Source organism: Eschscholzia californica, unplaced genomic scaffold, assembly GCF_041429995.1.
Source record: "Eschscholzia californica isolate CP2 unplaced genomic scaffold, dmEscCali1.0.p SCAF_3, whole genome shotgun sequence".
Taxonomy (NCBI): domain Eukaryota; kingdom Viridiplantae; phylum Streptophyta; class Magnoliopsida; order Ranunculales; family Papaveraceae; genus Eschscholzia; species Eschscholzia californica.
Window position 1 is genome coordinate 37,909,862 of NW_028238420.1, and position 18,578 is coordinate 37,928,439.

The 18,578-nt window shown below is 36.5% G+C and overlaps 2 protein-coding genes across 2 annotated transcripts; one reads left to right on the forward strand and one right to left on the reverse strand.

The window, feature by feature from the left end:
* Window positions 1-305: 305 nt before the first annotated feature.
* LOC147550039 (capsanthin/capsorubin synthase, chromoplastic-like) lies at window positions 306-4,466 on the reverse strand. The gene is made up of 3 exons (XM_086672058.1): window positions 4,260-4,466; window positions 3,718-3,872; window positions 306-3,123 (listed from the first exon to the last, which is right to left on the reverse strand). The coding sequence occupies exon 3, from the start codon at window positions 1,904-1,906 to the stop codon at window positions 431-433; it is 1,476 nt and encodes a 491-aa protein (XP_086528184.1). The 5' UTR covers window positions 1,907-3,123; window positions 3,718-3,872; window positions 4,260-4,466; the 3' UTR covers window positions 306-430.
* A 1,627-nt stretch (window positions 4,467-6,093) lies between these two features.
* LOC147550040 (Cyclophilin-like peptidyl-prolyl cis-trans isomerase family protein) lies at window positions 6,094-8,838 on the forward strand. Its single transcript, XM_086669747.1, has 6 exons — window positions 6,094-6,434; window positions 6,516-6,611; window positions 6,716-6,777; window positions 7,287-7,420; window positions 8,080-8,164; window positions 8,594-8,838. Exons 1-6 carry the CDS (start codon window positions 6,363-6,365, stop codon window positions 8,637-8,639), a joined length of 495 nt encoding a protein of 164 aa, XP_086525873.1. The 5' UTR covers window positions 6,094-6,362; the 3' UTR covers window positions 8,640-8,838.
* Window positions 8,839-18,578: the final 9,740 nt, after the last annotated feature.

Consider the following 18,578-nt stretch of genomic DNA (forward strand, 5'->3'; position numbering starts at 1 on the left):
GCAACTCCAACCCCACCTGTCTTAGGCTGAAAAAAAATATTTTTTAAATTAAAATTTCAGCCTCAGCTCAATTTAAAAAAGAGTTATTTCCTTAATGGCCCCTACTTTCTGACCAGCTTCCTTTATGGCTCGCTGTTTTTCATAAATTCAAATATGACCCCCTATTTTCAAGTAAATGCTATTATTACTCTTCATAATTCTAAATTTAAAACATTTAAAAAAATTATTTCCACCTCACCTCTCTCTCTCTCCACCTCATCTCTCTCTACAACTCACCCCTCTCTCTTCACCTCATCTCTCTCTTCATCTGTCCGATAATATTACAAAAAAATATTGACAACATCCTTAATTGGCCAAGAGAAAAGATTATGGGATTTTCTAATTGAAATTACTTGTTCCAAAGCCATGGTTAAATCAAAACATCTATAAACTAAATTGCTTCAAGAGCTAGGTTTCCCATAAGTTTGGCCAAAGGCAAAGGGCACTTGGTAATAATATCAAACCTAGAGGAATTTGAAGCATGACCAAAAAAAGACAGACCCAAACAAGCAAGCTCCTTAGGGCTCAACTTAGAAGACAAAAACCCTTGCCAATAATAAGGATCTAGACTAAAGAAAGCATCAAAAAACCTTCTCGTTCCCTTCAAATCAAGCTTCAAAAGAGTCTCCATTCCAAAACAATAAATATATCTACTACATCTCTTATCCAATGGCCATAATCCATCCCAAACTCTTTGATGTAATTGAGACCCTCTAATCATCCTAGTGGACCCTAAACACTCGTAGATCACGTCCGCGAGTACTGTCGATCGGGCCAAAGCTTGAGCTACCATGTATCCAGTTGAAGGGTGAACCAATCCTGCAGTTGCACCATAACACATTAGACTCTGTGGTATAGTAGGAAGAGGACCTCCCATTTGAATTTGACATTTTTCATCTTCTATAATTCTCTTCACTGTGATACCCAAATGTCTTAACCTTGCTACCATCCTATTCTTCACTTCATTATGTGATAAAGGTGGTCTACTCACTAATGATGTCTCTTCGAGAAAAATCAAATTCCGATCGATTGGCATTGCGTATAAGAATGTAGGGAACTTGTTGTTATTAGCACGTAAAATCGGTTCATTACCCATATGGGTATCTCTCCAATCCATTAAAACCATTTTATCCAAATCAAATGGATGTTCATTTACCTCTGCCAATATACCATGAGCAATTTGATATCCATGGTTTCTTGGTTTATTGTACTTCACAAAAGAACTTTGAAACCCACTTGCATCAACAATCAAACTTCCTTTTAATTCAATTCCATCTTGACATAAAACAATAGATTCAAATTCTTGGTTCAAAATCTCACATACTTTAGCTTTGAAAAACTTCACTCCATTTGAAACACAACTTTCTACCAACTTTGTTTTCAATAGATTCCTACTAACTCGCCCGTAAGGACGGTCGAGATACTTAGCTTTTCGATCATCAATATAGATTTTAGCCATTGCCCATTTCTTGTCCAAACAATCTTCAAGGCCTAGACTTTGAAACTCATCTACCCAAACTCCATAGTTATTAGACCATGTTGTGAGAGGTGAAGGATCAATACAACATACTTTAATTCCATATGAAGAGACTCTTTCGGCTAGACGAAGACCTCCTGGGCCGGTACCAACGATGATAACATCGTATTTTACGCGATCGTATTTGTCATGGAGAGATAGGTTGATGGATAAAAATTCTTGTTTCGGTTCGGGTTTTAGATCTAGGAAGCTATTAAATTTACAAGTAATTTGAGTTTTGAATTGTCTTCTTGAATTGGTGAGAGTGATAGGGAGGAAATTTGGGGTGATTTTGATGATGGGTAGGACAGTAAGAGAGGAAATCATGGGAGATATGAGAAGAGTTGCCATGAGAAAATCTGAGACTGATATGAAATTGGGTGAGTTGTTTTCTAGGTTCTCTGTTTGATGTCCTACTGAGATGGTATTCTGAAATATTGGACAAAAAGGTAACCCTGTTTTTTCCCCATTTGGAAGATGCTAATTAACTCTTCCCACCTAACTTCAATTTCATTTTAATAAGTAAATTGCTAAATTAAGCTATAGTTTTGTTTGATCACACTCTTTACTCTGTAACACCGAGTTAAACTCCTCCGTTGCATTCACTTTTAGGTGTAACCGAACAATTTTTCTATTTGTATTTACGAAAAAAAGTAAAGAGAAGTTCATAAAACCTTAAAGAGATGCTAGATGGTTATGTAACTTAAAAAAATGTTAAGTGTACAAAAGATCTTGACTTAATTTATGACATGATGATTCACTCAGATAAAAGAATAGTCAGGTTGTACTCAAACCTGTAATTCTTTTTTCTTTTAGTGAAAGCGTCTCATCAAGTTACAAATTAAATCAAACTCTTTCATGCACGTAGCACCGTTGTTTCACCTAAAATTATTAGTGTGTGAAGATGGGGTCCAAAAAATGGCAGGCAATGATTTAGGCACATATAAGATGGTAGATGGTAAGTGGACATCACATCCCACTACATAACAAAAGGAGCAAAAATTGGTGTAAGGTGGAATCTGTTTTTTTTTCCTCTCAAGGTTAAAGATTAATTTTGTCACATCATAAGAACTATTGAATATTGACACAAATGAGTAAAGATTGGATTCAGCCCAATGATAAAATCAGTAAAGGGGAGTTGGGATATTTGTTAATACTGAAAAGAAACTAAAACTTATGGCAGATTGAAGATCAACTTTCACAAATATGATTCAATAGAAAAACTATACAAAAGATTATTACTTCTTCTTTTTTACAGAGAAGAGTGATAATATACAATGGAATGACTACGAGTAACGAACCAGTATAAAATGCAGGAAACCTCATTATAAAACGTATTCTACCAAAGAAAGCTTCAATTTCTTTCACAGAGAAGATCGATATCGATTATAACATATTTCCAAGTTGAACAAACACAAATGAACTAAAATCTTATGTGAACAAACCCAAACTGACCTCTAACTAAATAATTCGATATTCAAGATCGACATGAAGGAAGAGTGATGCCTCCACAAGAAGCGGCTATGATTATGTACAGTAGCAAAACTACAAGAACTGTTAAGACGGCCCTGTAATAAATAGAGAAAATGTTATTCAGTTCCGAAATAGATTTAGAAATAAACCAAAAGGGTTCACAAATTCATAGGCAACACTACTAGAGTGATAGTCCAGAGAGTCGAGGGTCCAAAATCATAGATAGTGTTTTCTTGTAAAGGATAAAACCATAATCATCATCATCAATTGATCGATGGGGCCTCATTGAGTCGGTGCTGCTCATCATTAATGCTCATCCATCTCCACTTTCCTCATATTGGAATGCCAACTTATGAACATGATAACTAGTATAGCTAATCTGAAAGTGGTTAAGTTTATAGGTATCTAATGAAAATCCCTTTTAGCATAAACTATCATATAAACGGGTTTCATGTCCTTTCGAGAGGCACCATGCGAAAAGAGCAAGAGACGTATCAACATTCATGTGAGTATCAAAAAGCCTGAACAGGGCCAGTTAGATGATCGTTTTCTGAAAAACAGGTAGGAGTTCTATGACCAGACAATATATTCACATTATTTAACGAAATCAAAGCATTCAGAAAGTTCCCAAGCCAGAATAAGAATTAATACTCATGTTATTGTGAGGAAGTTGATATTGGCATACTCACAAAAGTTTGGCATTCTTCACCCATAGAGGTCGGTGTAGGCGCCTGGACTGCTTCTTGAGATGAAAATCTTGCATAATTGCAGGTTTATCAACCATTTTACACCGATTGTCTCTTTCTAGTATTTTATCAATATTGTCAACCATGATTGTACGTAACTGAATATCAAAGTCACCTTCTATATTAGTATACCGGAAACATGAAATCATACAGGCGTCTAAGATTCACCCAATACATGGGAAAAAAACTGCAACTTAAAACAACTTGCGGAGAGAAAGAATCTCAAGAATGCAATGGTTTTCTTGATTTAAAAACGATCCAATACCTCCACGTACGGAACATAAACTATTAGGACATTAGGAAAAGGGCGAAAAGAGGAAGAAACTCTTTCTGGACCATATAAAGCATCTACTTTCCATAGCATGAACTTAATCAGAAAAACTAACATTAAAAGCTCAAATTAATGTTTTCATATTCTAAGTCATGATACAGAGGAATCAAATTAGAAGAAAAATAAACATGGAGGAAGTAAGAGACTAACTAACTTCTGAAGGGGTCATAGGGAGGAAGGTGAGAACAAAGCTTCAGATGGCAATTTCTCCAAGATCCCTTTTGCTACACAACTTGTATTACCGGATACAACTCAACCAGTAGTACAACACCACCTCTAGCCATTAATATTGCTTAATGGATCAATGACCTTTTTTTTTGTGATATCCATCTCAAGACTCAGGCAGAGTTGACTTATGTCTTATCACAAGCATGTGCACATGAGATGTATACATTTTGACCTTGGGTGTCTCTAAAGGCGCCCCCCACTTTTTTGCTCATGCCCTTCTCCACTCTAGGCACACTCCAATACCCTCATACTGCTTATACTAGACAGTCTGAGGGCACACTGACTGCCCTGAGTCGGTGTTGTTCAAGCACAACACGGATTAGGACCAGTTCGAGTCCCCTCAGACTTGTTCTTTGGTCAACCATTGTGTTTTTTTTAGTATTGACTACAATGCTCAATACAAAGGCATTGATACATCGATACGATGTGATAAGCACGATAACTGTCAAAATACTACTCGCCTAAAGGTCGACGAAATTAAATGGCTTAATGCCAACTTCTACGTGGGACATCCGCATTGCAGAGTACATGCACTTACCAACTGGGCTACCAGTTGTTGACATCAATCATTGTGTTGTATGATAGTTTAGGAGAAATTCTTTTGTTGTTTGTACTCTATATCCTGAAATGGACTAACTTTTGTCTAAAGTTTAGGTATTTGAGTCAAAACAATATCAAAATAGTGAAATAAAAACAACAAATGAAATATTTATAAAGACTAAAAATATCCTTTTGTTTAACAAATTTTTTTAATTTCTCTTTAAACATTAATAACCTATAATTTTACATTATATGCCCGATTCTCTTTAAATTTATCTAGAAATGATTTTTGTTTCTCTTTCTAACAAGATCTAATTCCAATGCTTTTAAAATAAACATAGAGAAATCCTAATTTTTCTTTTCTGCAAACTCGATTTGCAGAACTTGCTCTTCTAATTTGGGGAAACCTTAAACAATAAATAAAGAAGACAAATCTTTGTCTTCCTAGACTTGTTGAGTGTTTCTCCAAACAAGACAAAGAAAGAGATCTGTCTTTTATGGATAACCTCTGAGCCCGAAAATTTTCTTTTGGTCTTCTTCGTCTATTTCGGGGTTCCCCAAACCAGACCGTCCGACAAGGGAGATGATTTCTTCCCCTTCTCAGATGAATTATTGGGAGCGAAGGAGAGCTCTCTTTCATCTGAACAGTGTAAAGAGAGAGGGGGATAAAGAAAGAGAAAAGAGATAAAGATGGAGAGAGGAAAAAATGAAGAGAGAGAAAAAGATGGAGAAGATGGTGGTGGGATGGTAGGTGAGGGAGGACTTTGAATTTCTTATTTTTTTACTTTTTATTATGCGAAAGCCGCTGACAGAAGGTCGGCTGGCCAATGACCTTCGGATAGCAACATTAGATTGAAGAAGCAGAAATGAGGTGGAGGAAAGGGAGAAATGATGTGGAGGTAAGAAGGTGAAGCAGAGGACAATTAAATAAAAATAAAACATAAATATCATGATATATAGTTTCGATAAAAAGACGAACTTTGCTCTGGAGGCCAAGACGAATTGTCGAACACTTATAGGGATCCAAGATGACCAGTTGGTCACAAATTAAGGGCGAAACAAAATTAATCCCAAAAAATAGAATTTTTTTTTTGGGATATTGCCAATGATAGTCACTACAAAAAGAAAAGATGTGATAAACACGATAACTCGAATTTAAACTCTTACAGAAACAGATCTAAAATCTAACTAAATTACATTGCCTGAAACCCAATTAAACTACTGGGCTAAAGTTTATATAACTTAACAGCTTTATTTTTAACCCAAATTCAATAGATCTTGATTTGCACTTATATGAAATCGAACCTGAGACTTCTGTATTGCAGATTGGACTCAAATATGATTGGCTCCGGCTGTGGAACTTGTATTTAGCGGTATACAACTGCAGCGAACGAAGGTCGCTTGCGTAAGTTGCGTTCTCCAGTTTCTACTCAGTTTGCTCTACTGGTTTGGTTGACGAGAACCGGAAAGGGGAAAATCAGATAACAGGATGTGGGGAAGTGCAGAAGGAGGAGCACCGGAGGTCACCGTCGAGACCTCCATGGGTTCCTTCACTATCGAGGTACTCTCTCTCTCTCTCTCTCTCTCTACATACTGTTTTCTAAACCCTCTTTCTCTCTCTAACACTGGATGCTTGGATCAGCTATACTATAAGCATGCCCCAAGAACTTGCAGAAACTTTATGGAACTTTCTCGAAGGGGTTACTACGATGATGTCAAATTTCACCGTATTATCAAGGTATTATTTGTTATAAACTGTTGCTAGATTGAAGTTTTCGCATCTTTTCTGTCTAATTTCTTATGTTTTTCTGTTCATTCTACTGTCTTGATCATGGGGTTTAGGATTTTATCGTGCAAGGTGGAGATCCAACCGGGACAGGGAGAGGTGGAGAGTCCATTTACGGGTAATTTTCTTTTATAAATTTTCTAGGGTTTATTAAGGGCTTTGTCAGGTCTGTTCTCTTAATTTGGTAAAATTTCTTAGTTTTCGTACTATTGATTTAATGAAGGCATTAGAATTTGATTCTTTGCCTGCAGCATTTTGGCTTGCTTGTAGATAAAAAGAGCAAAATTTGGGTTAATTACAATCTGCTTAAAGAAGATGAAGTGTTAGAAGTTCAGAAATTTACTACTATTTGTTATTAGAGTCTAATAGGCCAATAGGGGTATCTTTTGCCGACTTCACGCCAACATGAACGCAAAAGTTTTTTGGGAAAAATTGAAGTTATGAACTTAGTAAAGATTGTGAGTTTGTACATAATGTACCTTATCATGTGAATAGGATTAGGGCTTATCCATGTCTTGCTCTGCTGATCCATGCTGAATTAATCTGATCTCTGATGCCACGTGCGCAGTGCTCGCGGTATCTTGTCGAATATGTTCTTGTTTTACTTAGATTTTGTTAACTGTGCAGCTCAAAATTTGAAGATGAGATAAAAACAGAATTGAAGCATACCGGAGCTGGTATTCTTTCCATGGCAAATGCAGGTCCTAATACAAATGGAAGTCAGTTCTTCATTACCCTGGCACCTACTCAATCATTGGATGGTAATACTTAATCTATTTCTCCTAAGTATTATTCAAATTCTTAGATAGTTTTCCTATGCTTGCCTCTTTCAAAGTTTGACGAGTTGAAATCCTTTACATATTCTGATAGTCATTGAAATATGGTATCTTTATCCGATACGGGTCTGAGCATGTCAGATGCGAAGATTGGAAACATTAGGTCTTCTTTTTTACTTGTTCACACAAGATTGTACTTACAAATTTCACATTATACTTGTTCACGTGAATGGGTTAAACGAAAAGAGTGGATGAGTTTCTCCTGCTGCAAAAAAAGTATTTAAAAGTAGCATCCATGTTACATAGCTCTAAATTTGTATTTCCGTTCTTTCTTATCTCAATAATTTTTCTTGAGGTCCCCATAATTCATACATGAACTTCATTTTACAGGTAACATGCTCCTGCTTATTTATCATATTATGTTTCTTCTAGTGTTTGTAATATTATCTTGCAAGACCACTCGTATCAGTGTTTTCTGAACACATATTTCAAAATTGAAACCGTCTAAGTTTAACTCCTTTGCCTGGACAAAACGAGACCTTCTCTTTTTTCAATTCTTGAAAAATTTCCTTTTATTTCTCACATTTAGAGGTGTAGTGTTGTGATATTGACGAACTTTTGGATTGTTTATTGTGCTTTTCTAGGAAAGCATACAATTTTTGGGAGAGTCAGCAAAGGGATGGAGATCATCAAAAGACTAGGCAGTGTTCAAACCGATAACACCGACAGGTATGCTTCTGGCCTTTGTCTTCGTTCTTCACAATTATGACATACATACGAGTTCTTGAGACCCACCCCGTCAATCTCTTATGAAAAAAATGAATATAGCATGAGTGATCTATAACCATATTGTCATTTTTCCGACCAAATAGTATAGTAGGAATTTCACAAGAACATTGATTTTAGATAAAATTCAGTTCATGGTTAGCAAACAACAGTCTCTATGTATACTGAAATCCTTCAAATTAACTTTTCCTGTCCCAGCAAGTAGAGGACATCAAAAAAGTCTCATAAAGCGCAATATGTTTTGTGTTCTTGTACGTTGCAGTAGAGTTAGAATAATATCATGGCTGTTATTACATTAAGCTAAATGTTTAACGTTTCCCTGATTGGGTATTAAGCAACCAAGTTGACACATAAATATGATCTTTGTTTCAGACCCATCCATGATGTGAAGATATTGCGGACCTCGGTAAAAGATTAATCTTCAGAAGGACATAAACTAGGTATTGGTTGTTTATTACAGAACAGAATCACAACCACTCCAAGTTGCATCATTTCTTTGAAATCTTACAGGTTTCATAGGCTTTAACTCTTCTTTATCTTTCTTTGTTGAATTGCATGTTACCTGTTAAAGCCTTGAAGGCAGTTTCAAGATTATCTCCTTTCTATCTTTCTTTCAAGTGTTTTTTGCATTTGAGTTATTCAGAATATGAAGAAATCTAGTCCTACTCTTCGATAGTAATTGGTAAAATGGCAATAGAAGAAAAATGATCCGATTAATGGGGTTATTTCTCATTATCTACACAAGTATTACATTCTATCTTGTTTCATATTTACATGGAAGGAAAGGCAAAGGGGTTATTTCTCATAAACCATTTGGCGCTCCCTTAAGCCGGTTAGGCCGTTCACGTCGGATTCTAAAGGGAGTTAAATCCAGTCCATCCACGCTTGATTCCAACTTACATCACAAGTTATCATTTTTGTTCCTTGAACATGTCATTGTGAAACTGCCTGTAAAAAGAGATCAAACATAGATAGGTATCCAACTATCTAATTACAAGGGAATGTTACATACACTCACCATTTTTTCCTATGCACCCACCGTTATCTACACTCGCACCTTATATCTATTTTTACCCAAATACACTCACTTGTCACTTACACTCACATTTTGGTCAAAACCCTCTGGCCAAGTTCGGGTGAAACTTGTTCTGCTTCCCTATCTTCTTCTCACTTCTCAGTCCGAATTCGGGTGAAGATTCATGGTGAGTTCAGAGAGAAGTTAAAATCACATTCATCGGAGTTCAGAGAGAAGTTAAAATCACATTCCCCTAATTACAATTACATCACAAGGTGAGTGTATATAAAATTCCCCTATTTACAATTACATCACAAGTAAATAAGGGTCATTCTTCCTTTTCAAATGCAATAGGTAAGTGTTGTTCCCAAACCTCGAACTTTAACACTCACAATGTTTTAGTTCTCCCCAATTTCTCTAAATTTTCAAATGTAGACTAAAATTAACAATCACCCTAACCATTATTAAATCTCAATAGGGCAGAAAAGGAATGACTTTTGCAGTTCACACTTTAGGTAGACACAATGAACAGAATTATCGTATTTATAGGCCCGACTTTCAGAATTTTATACACTGTATTTTCAAAATCATCCTATATGTTCCAGGTGATTCCTTCATAAAATATTTATGAGTTCAATTAAATCACACATTTAGAACAGTAGCACTTGTTCTATAGTAGATTTATGCCTATCAATATGCACTTGTCAAATTTGTATTATATTAGTAAAATAATGTCCAAATCGAATTCGGATATGACGACATAAAGTCAACTAATTATGAATTATCTGATGATCATTATTATTTTCGTTTTAGATAAACATCTCGTGCATTTTTATCAATCAAAGGCTTACATAAGTTTTTATTATGGTGAAGATAGAGATTTGTATTATCAATAAAACAAAAGAAATGGATGATGAGGTCTTTCATTGAGATACCAATTTTATATGATCAATGACATTTTTCAAAATTTAGATAAGAGAATTCAACATATATGGATATTAGTTTTTTTTTTGTTGAAGAGTGTCAGACCATTACTTTAACTTTTGATATTTATAACCTAACATTCATACCACTAAATATGTTCTACATTTAGGGGAGGATTTCTTGATATACTCTTACAATCGCCCTTTCTATCTACAAGGGGTTCCATCAGGGGAAACAACAATAAATTGTTCAAATAACATATCGAGTCATTAATAGCCGTGTCATTAATAGCCGAGAAAGAATAACAAGTGAGACTAGACGATTTTACTCTATTTGTTTTCACGTGTACCGCCCACCAGCCTTGTACAACTTGTTTTAAGCTAGTAACAGAGTTTCTACAAAGAGCCAAATGGAGCAGCAACATAGACCAACTACAGTGTTCCATACAATGTCAAATAAGATCTTGCATAGATAGAGGCTGCTGCTGCTTTGGAGGATTTTTCTTTTTGTTTCTCAAATCTCACAACCTCTTCTTCACTTGCTTCCAACAAAGTTGTCAGCGAACTTCTGTTGCTGCCAACCTTCAATTTTTTTTCCTTCTTCGACCTCTCCTCCTGCCACCACCATAGGCCGTCCCACCACCACTTGTCATTGCCACCGTCACCTATGATTCTTTCTGCTCCTCTATCTCTCTCTCTAGTTCCCCTTCACCGGCAGGAACCCCGGCGAAGGGGAGTCTTTGTCTTCACGAAGGAGTTTCGATCTTGGAACTCCTTCATGCAGAGGAAGGGTTTCCCGTTCTGGAAACCGTTTGTCTAAGCGAAGGGATTCTAGTTTGGAATTATTTTCCCCTGAGGGTTTCCAGCGTCGTCCCCTTTGCCAGGGGTTCTTGCTGGCTAAGGGAAACCAGAGAGAGATCAGGTAGAAGGAGAAATCAGGAGAAAGAAACAGAGAGAGAGAGAATCAGAAATGATGGTGAATGGTGACGGGCTGGCGACTGTTGGTTTGCGGCCAATGGTGGTGGTAGTGGGAGGAAGAAGATTAGAGAAGAAAAAAAATTGGAATATGATTTTTGCACCCAAATAGTCTTTTTTTAGTAAACCATAATCTCATTCATATTACATGGTAGATAATTCTTATTCCTCTAAGAACTGCATGAGAGTTATATAAGTAAAGTTCACTGAACTTTCGAATGTAAAGTGCTTCATGAAGGGAAAAGAATTGACAAGACATTGACTCAAAGAAAAGACCCTAAAGGTAAAAAAAAGAGATCCTTAAGATCGAGAATGAAAAGACCCTAAAGGTCGACAAATATAGAAATTAACAAATTTATTATACTTGAACATTAATCCCTCCAAACCAGAGTTCCACTGTCGCCATCGCTGGAAAATCCCCACCACCCCTGAAAGACCGCTATCACTATGAGAAAACCACCGTCATTACTCGGAAACCACCATGGCCCAACTATGAAACCACCACCAGCTTAGGCAACGAAACAGACCACCACCATCACCATTGAAGAAACCACTAGAGAACCGCCAAAACCACGAACGCAACCCACCACCATCTCTTTCGTTCAAACCACCGCCACCATCATACACAACAAGTCAAACCGCTACCATCATACACAACATAAACTGGATCTGTGAAACCCTAGAAACTTATTAACGGAGAGATAATAACCTTTTAGGGAGAATTACTGAAACCCCCCACTTTTGATAATGCGTTTACTGAAACCCCCCACTTTTATTAGTAATTACTAAAACCCCCCACTTTCGTTAGATTTAACTTTGATATTTTCAATATTACTTACTTGCCCTCTTACGTTTTACCCCACCTTTTGGTAATGCGTTTACTGAAATCCTCACCTTTTATTAGTAATTACTGAAACCCCCACCTTTTGTTTTACTGGAACAAATTAATGGTTAATTTCAGACAAAAATGGGAACCTAGTTGGACAAATCCCTAATTCGAATAATCCTAGTTCGAAATTGAAGAAGTTCTAATGAAGTACACCACTAATTTGAAGATTCCTAGCTCGAATAAATGTAGTTCCAATCGGCAATCTTTAGAGAGAGAAACAATTCGAAATTGCAGAAATTGTGTATTGACTTCACCCCCAATTCGAAGAACCCTAATTCGATTAAAGGGTAGTTCGATCAGTACGATAGAGAGAGAGAGGGAGAGAGAGAGATGTATTACCTGGATTCGACAATCTTTAGAGAGAGAGACGCCTCGAAATTATCTCTCTCTCTCTAAAGAAAGTGGGGGGTTTCAGTAATTACTAATAAAAGTAGGGGTTTCAGTTAAGTAAATACACAAGCACTAAGGACAGTGAAGTAAATAGACAAGCATTAACCCAGATTTTTCGTTAAATCTAACGAAAGTGGGGGGTTTCAGTAATTACTAATAAAAGTGGGGGGTTTCAATAAACGCATTATCAAAAGTGGGGGTTTCATTAATTCTCCCAATCTTTTATTATAACGAAGAAAGAAATCCGGCTAAGGGAGGACCATTCACCGGAGAAGCAACGAATATCTCTGGAAGATTTACTCTTAAAGTATGGAGAGAGAGAGAGAGAGAGCACCCAAATAGTCTTTGTTTTCACAAAAAAAAAAAAAAAAAAAAAATTCCCTTTTTGGTGTGATTCAATGAGCTCAAGCTCATATAGAAAATTATGAGCTTGAGCTCGAGGACCATCGATCTTGTTAGATCTTAGAAGACAAAATTTGTACAGCTGCTACTCTAAAAAGAATAAGGGAAATGATAAAGTTACAAAAGATTTTGACAAAAAAAAGTTCCCAGCTGATGTGGCGGGTGTGGTTTCAAACTTTGACCAAATCTAGGCCGTTGAGAGATGAAAATCACAACCGCCACATCAGCTGGGAACCTTTTTTTGTCAAAATTTTTTGTGATTCTAGCATCTCTCAAAGAATAAACAATAAGCCATGCTTTGTTCCTTTAATCACAAAATTGCCATCGTCTTTCTATTCATCTCTTCGCCGTATTCTCCTCCCAAATCCTAGTTAATAAACAATGTCATGATTTGAGAGAGGGTTGTCTGGGTGATATGATGGTGAGGAAAAGAAAATCTTGCAAAAATGGAAATGAATTTAGTGTGTTATACATTCAATAAGTAGTGTTCATGAGACAAGTTAGCAATTCAAAATCTTCTCATGAACACACAAGAATCTAGGGACTCATGTTTGCCACAAAATCAATATGAAAATATGAACATTAGGTAATTATTAACATGAAATAATTACATACCTTTATCCATTGTAGAGATTAGAAATAACTTTTAACTTGAACCAATATAAGCTCCTTTCTTGTATAAGATTAACTCCTTAATTCTCTACTTACTAGAAGATGAACTTGTATACTCTTTTCTCTTCTATTCTTCAAGCACTAGTGATGGAGATACTAGCTTGAGTTAATGAGCAAGAGCATAGCTTTCCATCTCATTCTCCATCTCTATTTATACAATTCTCTAATCCATCATAGAGTTTGTACAAGTTACTACATGGGTGTCATGTGTCCCCTTATGTGTCAAGCAACAAGTCTATTAGGTGTCATTAGGTGTCTTGATACAAGACAAGTGTCTCTTATGTGTCAAGCCACAAGACCATTAGGTGTCAAGACACAAGACAAGTGTCCCTTATGTGTCAAACAACTAGACCATTAAGTGTCAAGACACAAGACAAGACAACACACCTCATTAGTCTATACACCTCATGCTTATAGATGGGCCTTGTTGTCAACACATAGTTAGTGTCCATAGATTCAATACATGAATGAGTTTTATGAGCCCAACAAACCTTTAGCCCAATAAGTTTATACATGGTCTTATTGTATGGGACATACTAATGGGCCTTGTTCATGAAAATTGGCGAATGGGCCTTGCATGAACATAGCCCATGTTTACATTCTCCCACTTGGACCATACAATTGAAAACAAAATTTTAGGTTTTCAAAGATCATTTAAAACTTTTAGTAAATGTATTGGTTAAGGCTTAGGCTCAAAAACATATATGCGCGCATTTTTTAAAAATAACTCCATTCATATCTAGTGAACACAATCTCATTAACAGGTAGGCTACTAGTGCGAGTCATAGCGGTTATATATCTTAAAGCGACATATTTCCTTCCATGTACTACGACATTAGCAACTTCCTAACATTACCATTCATTGGAGATTAGATACAAAACCAAGTACACAAGTGGTTTTGTTTCAATTCAGCTATGTCTGATTAAGACTATTCCTGTCTAATCAAGACTATTCTTGTCACTTTCACTCATTTTGATTATGCACATATGAGTAAACAAGAATTTGGAAACATAACATTCATGAGATCTCAATTAGTATTTGTAGAAACTTACATACATATCAATCCACTACGATACAAGGATTACTAAGACCCATCGTTGCAACATGTTCCTTAAAGGTCTTAGATACCAAACCCTTAGTTAGTGGATCAGCTACCATACACATGGTACTAATATGTTCTACAATTACTGTATGTTTCCGAACCTCCTCTTTTACAATAAGATATTTGAGCTCAAGGTGTTTGCTTCCTCGTGAGTTCGAATACTTATCATTTTTATAGAGGTATACTGCGGCTGTATTATCACAATAAATTCTCAGCGGCTTGGCAATAGAGTCGACAAGTCCAAGTCCTGAGATAAAATTCCGCAGCCATAAAGCATGAATTGTGGCTTCATAACATGCCACAAACTCAGCCTCCATTGTGCAAGATGCATAAATACTTTGCTTAATGCTTCTCCATGATATCGTTCCTCCAGCTAATAGGAACACATATCCAGAAGTGGATTTTCTACTATCAGTACATCCAGCAAAGTCGGAGTCTGAGTAACCTATTACTTCCAGATTATCTTTTCTTCTGAAAGTAAGCTTATAGTCTTTCGTTCCTTGTAAGTACCGCATCACCTTCTTTGCTGCTTTCCAGTGAGTCATCCCTGGGTTACTTTGGTAACGACCAAGCATTCCTACTGCGAAGCTAATGTCTGGACGGGTACAAACTTGCGCATACATAAGACTTCCTACTGCAGAAGCATAAGGAATACTTTCCATTCCTTTTCTTTCCAAGTCATTCTTAGGACATTGCATGAGACTTAACTTATCTCCTTTCTGTATTGGTGTATCAGTCGGTGCACAATCCTTCATGCCAAATCTCTCTAAAACTTTTTCGATATAGCTCTTCTGAGACAAACCAAGTAGACCTTGTTTTCGATCTCGAAAAATTTCGATCCCGATCACAAATTTTGCCTCATTCATATCTTTCATTTCAAAGTTCTTAGAGAGAAATTTCTTGGTTTCATACAGTAGACCAAGATCATTAGTGGCTAGGAGTATGTCATCCACATATAAAATCAAAAATATGAACTTACTCCCACTGACCTTCTGATATATACATTGATCAACAATGTTTTCTTTAAATCCGAAGGTCACAATGGTATCATTAAACTTAAGGAACCATTGTCTGGAGGCTTGCTTAAGTCCATATATTGACTTATTCAATTTACACACCATATGTTCCATACTCATTTCTGAGTAACCTTCTGGTTGCTCCATGTAGACCTCTTCCTCTAAACTCCCATTTAGAAAAGCTGTTTTCACATCCATTTGGTGAAGCTCTAGATCATAATGAGCCACCAAAGCCATAATGATTCTAAATGAGTCTTTTCTTGATACAGGCGAAAATGTATCATGATAATCAATGCCTTCTTTCTGAGTGAAACCTTTTGCAACAAGTCTGGCTTTATATCGTTCAACTTTGCCTTTAGAGTCGAGTTTGGTCTTGAAGACCCATTTACACCCGATTTTCTTACACCCTTCAGGCAATTGAACCAGATCCCAGACTTTGTTCTGTTTCATAGATTTCAACTCTTCATTCATTGCATCAATCCATTTAGAAGAATTATTGCTATTTACTGCTTGTGAAAATGAAACTGGATCTTCCTTACTTGTCCCAATGTCATATTCAGATTCCTGAAGATATACTAAATAATCAGAAGAGATCGCAGACTTCCTTATTCTCTGAGATCTGCGTAACTCTACTGGATCATGAGATTGTGGGTCCATCAATTGTTGTTCACTATCAACAGTTGGATAGTTTTCATGAGGAACAACAATATTTTCAATAGGTAAGGGTATGGGAACAGTTACCCTTACTTCTTTAATAACCACATTTCGTGGTTCAATACTCCCACTATTCTCATGATTCTCAAGGAATCTTGCATTGCCAGTCTCAACAATTCTAGTGGTATGGTTAGGACAATAAAATCTATACCCTTTGGATTTATCAGGGTATCCAATAAAGAACCCACTGATAGTTCTTGAGTCCAATTTCTTTTCTTGTGGGTTATAGATTCTAGCTTCTGCTGCGCAACCCCAAACACGAAAGTGCCTTAAACTGGGTTTCCTACCAATCCATAACTCAAAAGGAGTTTTAGGAACTGACTTACTAGGAACTCGGTTTAAGACATATGCAGCAGTTTTAAGAGTTTCACCCCATAACATAATGGGTAAAGTAGAGTTGCTCATCATGCTCCTAACCATATCCATTAGAGTTCTATTACGCCTTTCAGCAACACCGTTCTGCTGAGGCGTTCCTGGCATTGTATACTGTGCACAAATGCCAAGCTTTTCTAGGAGTTTAGCAAACGGACCAGGATGTTGTCCCGATTCGTCATACCTTCCATAATATTCACCACCTCTGTCTGACCTGATGATTTTCACCTTTTTATCTAATTGTCTTTCAACCTCAGTGATAAAAATCTCAACAACAGTTACTGCCTGAGATTTATCATGTAACAAATAGATATACCCATAACGTGAAAAATCATCTATAAATGTGATGAAATATTTCTCTCCACCAATACATGCAGTGGAAAGAGGTCCACAAATATCAGTATGGATGATCTCAAGAAGTTCTCTGCTTCTTGTGGCTCCTTTCTTGGTGTGTGTTGTTGTCTTTCCTTTTATACAATCGACACACATCCCGAAATCGGTGAAGTCTAGGTTTGACGAAATCCCATCCTTCACTAATCTCATCATTCTTTCTTTGGAGACATGCCCCAATCTTTTATGCCACAAGTTGCTAGAGTTCTCATTTATTTTATGCTCAATTCCAAAACTTACATTAGGATGCAGGCTTAAAATAGATTCAGCAAACTGATTATCAAGACTGATTTTATAAAGTTTATCATATAAAACGCCAGAACCTATAACACATTTATTTTTATACAATTCAAAACGTTGATCTCCTAAAGACAGTTTATAACCCAAAAGATCTAGTTGAAACATAGAAACTAGATTACGAGATACGGTTGGTACAAAAAGAGTATTATACAAATCCAAAAAACAACCAGTATCAAGTTTTAAACGATAGGTTCCAACAGATAAAACTTCAGAGGAAATCTGGTTTGCTATAAAAATGAAACGTTCAGTCTGACTTGGGTTTCGTCTTGAAACAAAGCCCTGCATCGTTTTAGAAACATGAACATTAGCGCCCGTGTCGAGCCACCAAGTATTAGAAGGAATTTCAACAAGATTTGATTCGAAACATACAAGAGCTAACTGCTCACCTTTCTTTTCGAACCAAGCCTTACGCTTTGGACAATCTGCCTGAAAGTGTCCAATCTTTCTACAAAAATGACATCTGAATTCCTTCTTCTTAATATGAACCTGGGGAGCTAAAGCAGGTTCATGGTTCTTTGGTGCGACAACTTTTTTACCTTTCTTGGGCTTCCAATTCTTTCTTTTCACTTCTTGAGAAACAAGATTAGTAGAGAAACTTTCTTGTTGTCTTAACCTTGTCTCCTCTTGAACTAACATACTAGATAGTTCATTCACATTCCATTGTTCCTTAAGTGAATTGTAATTCATCTGGAATGGTCCATACTGAGGAGGCAAGGAATTCATAATAAAACGAACAAAAAAAGGCTCCTCTACATTCATACCAAGTCCATTAAGTCTCGCCGCAATGTTAGTCATTTCAATTAAGTTCTCTTGCATACCTCTCACACCGTCATACTTTATGGTAGTGAGTTGAGCCATTAGCGTGCCAGCTAGAGACTTATCGGCTGCACGAAATCTCTCCTCAACTGCATTAATGAAGTCTTTAGCATTATCAGTTTGAGGAAGCGATGACTTTATATTGCTTGCAATAGTCATTCGCATAAACATCATGCTTAGTCTGTTTGATTTTGGCCGCGGCTTTGGGGAATAAAGAAAATTCTCAGGGGAATAAAGACTTTTCTTAAAATTAGTCAAATAAGATTGACTTTTATGTTTCTTTTTTATTGCTAAGGGGCTTCTAATTTTAGAAGGCTCTTCTATCTCATCATCTCTCTCTACCACCTCATCTTCACTCAATCTCATCATCTTCTCCGGCG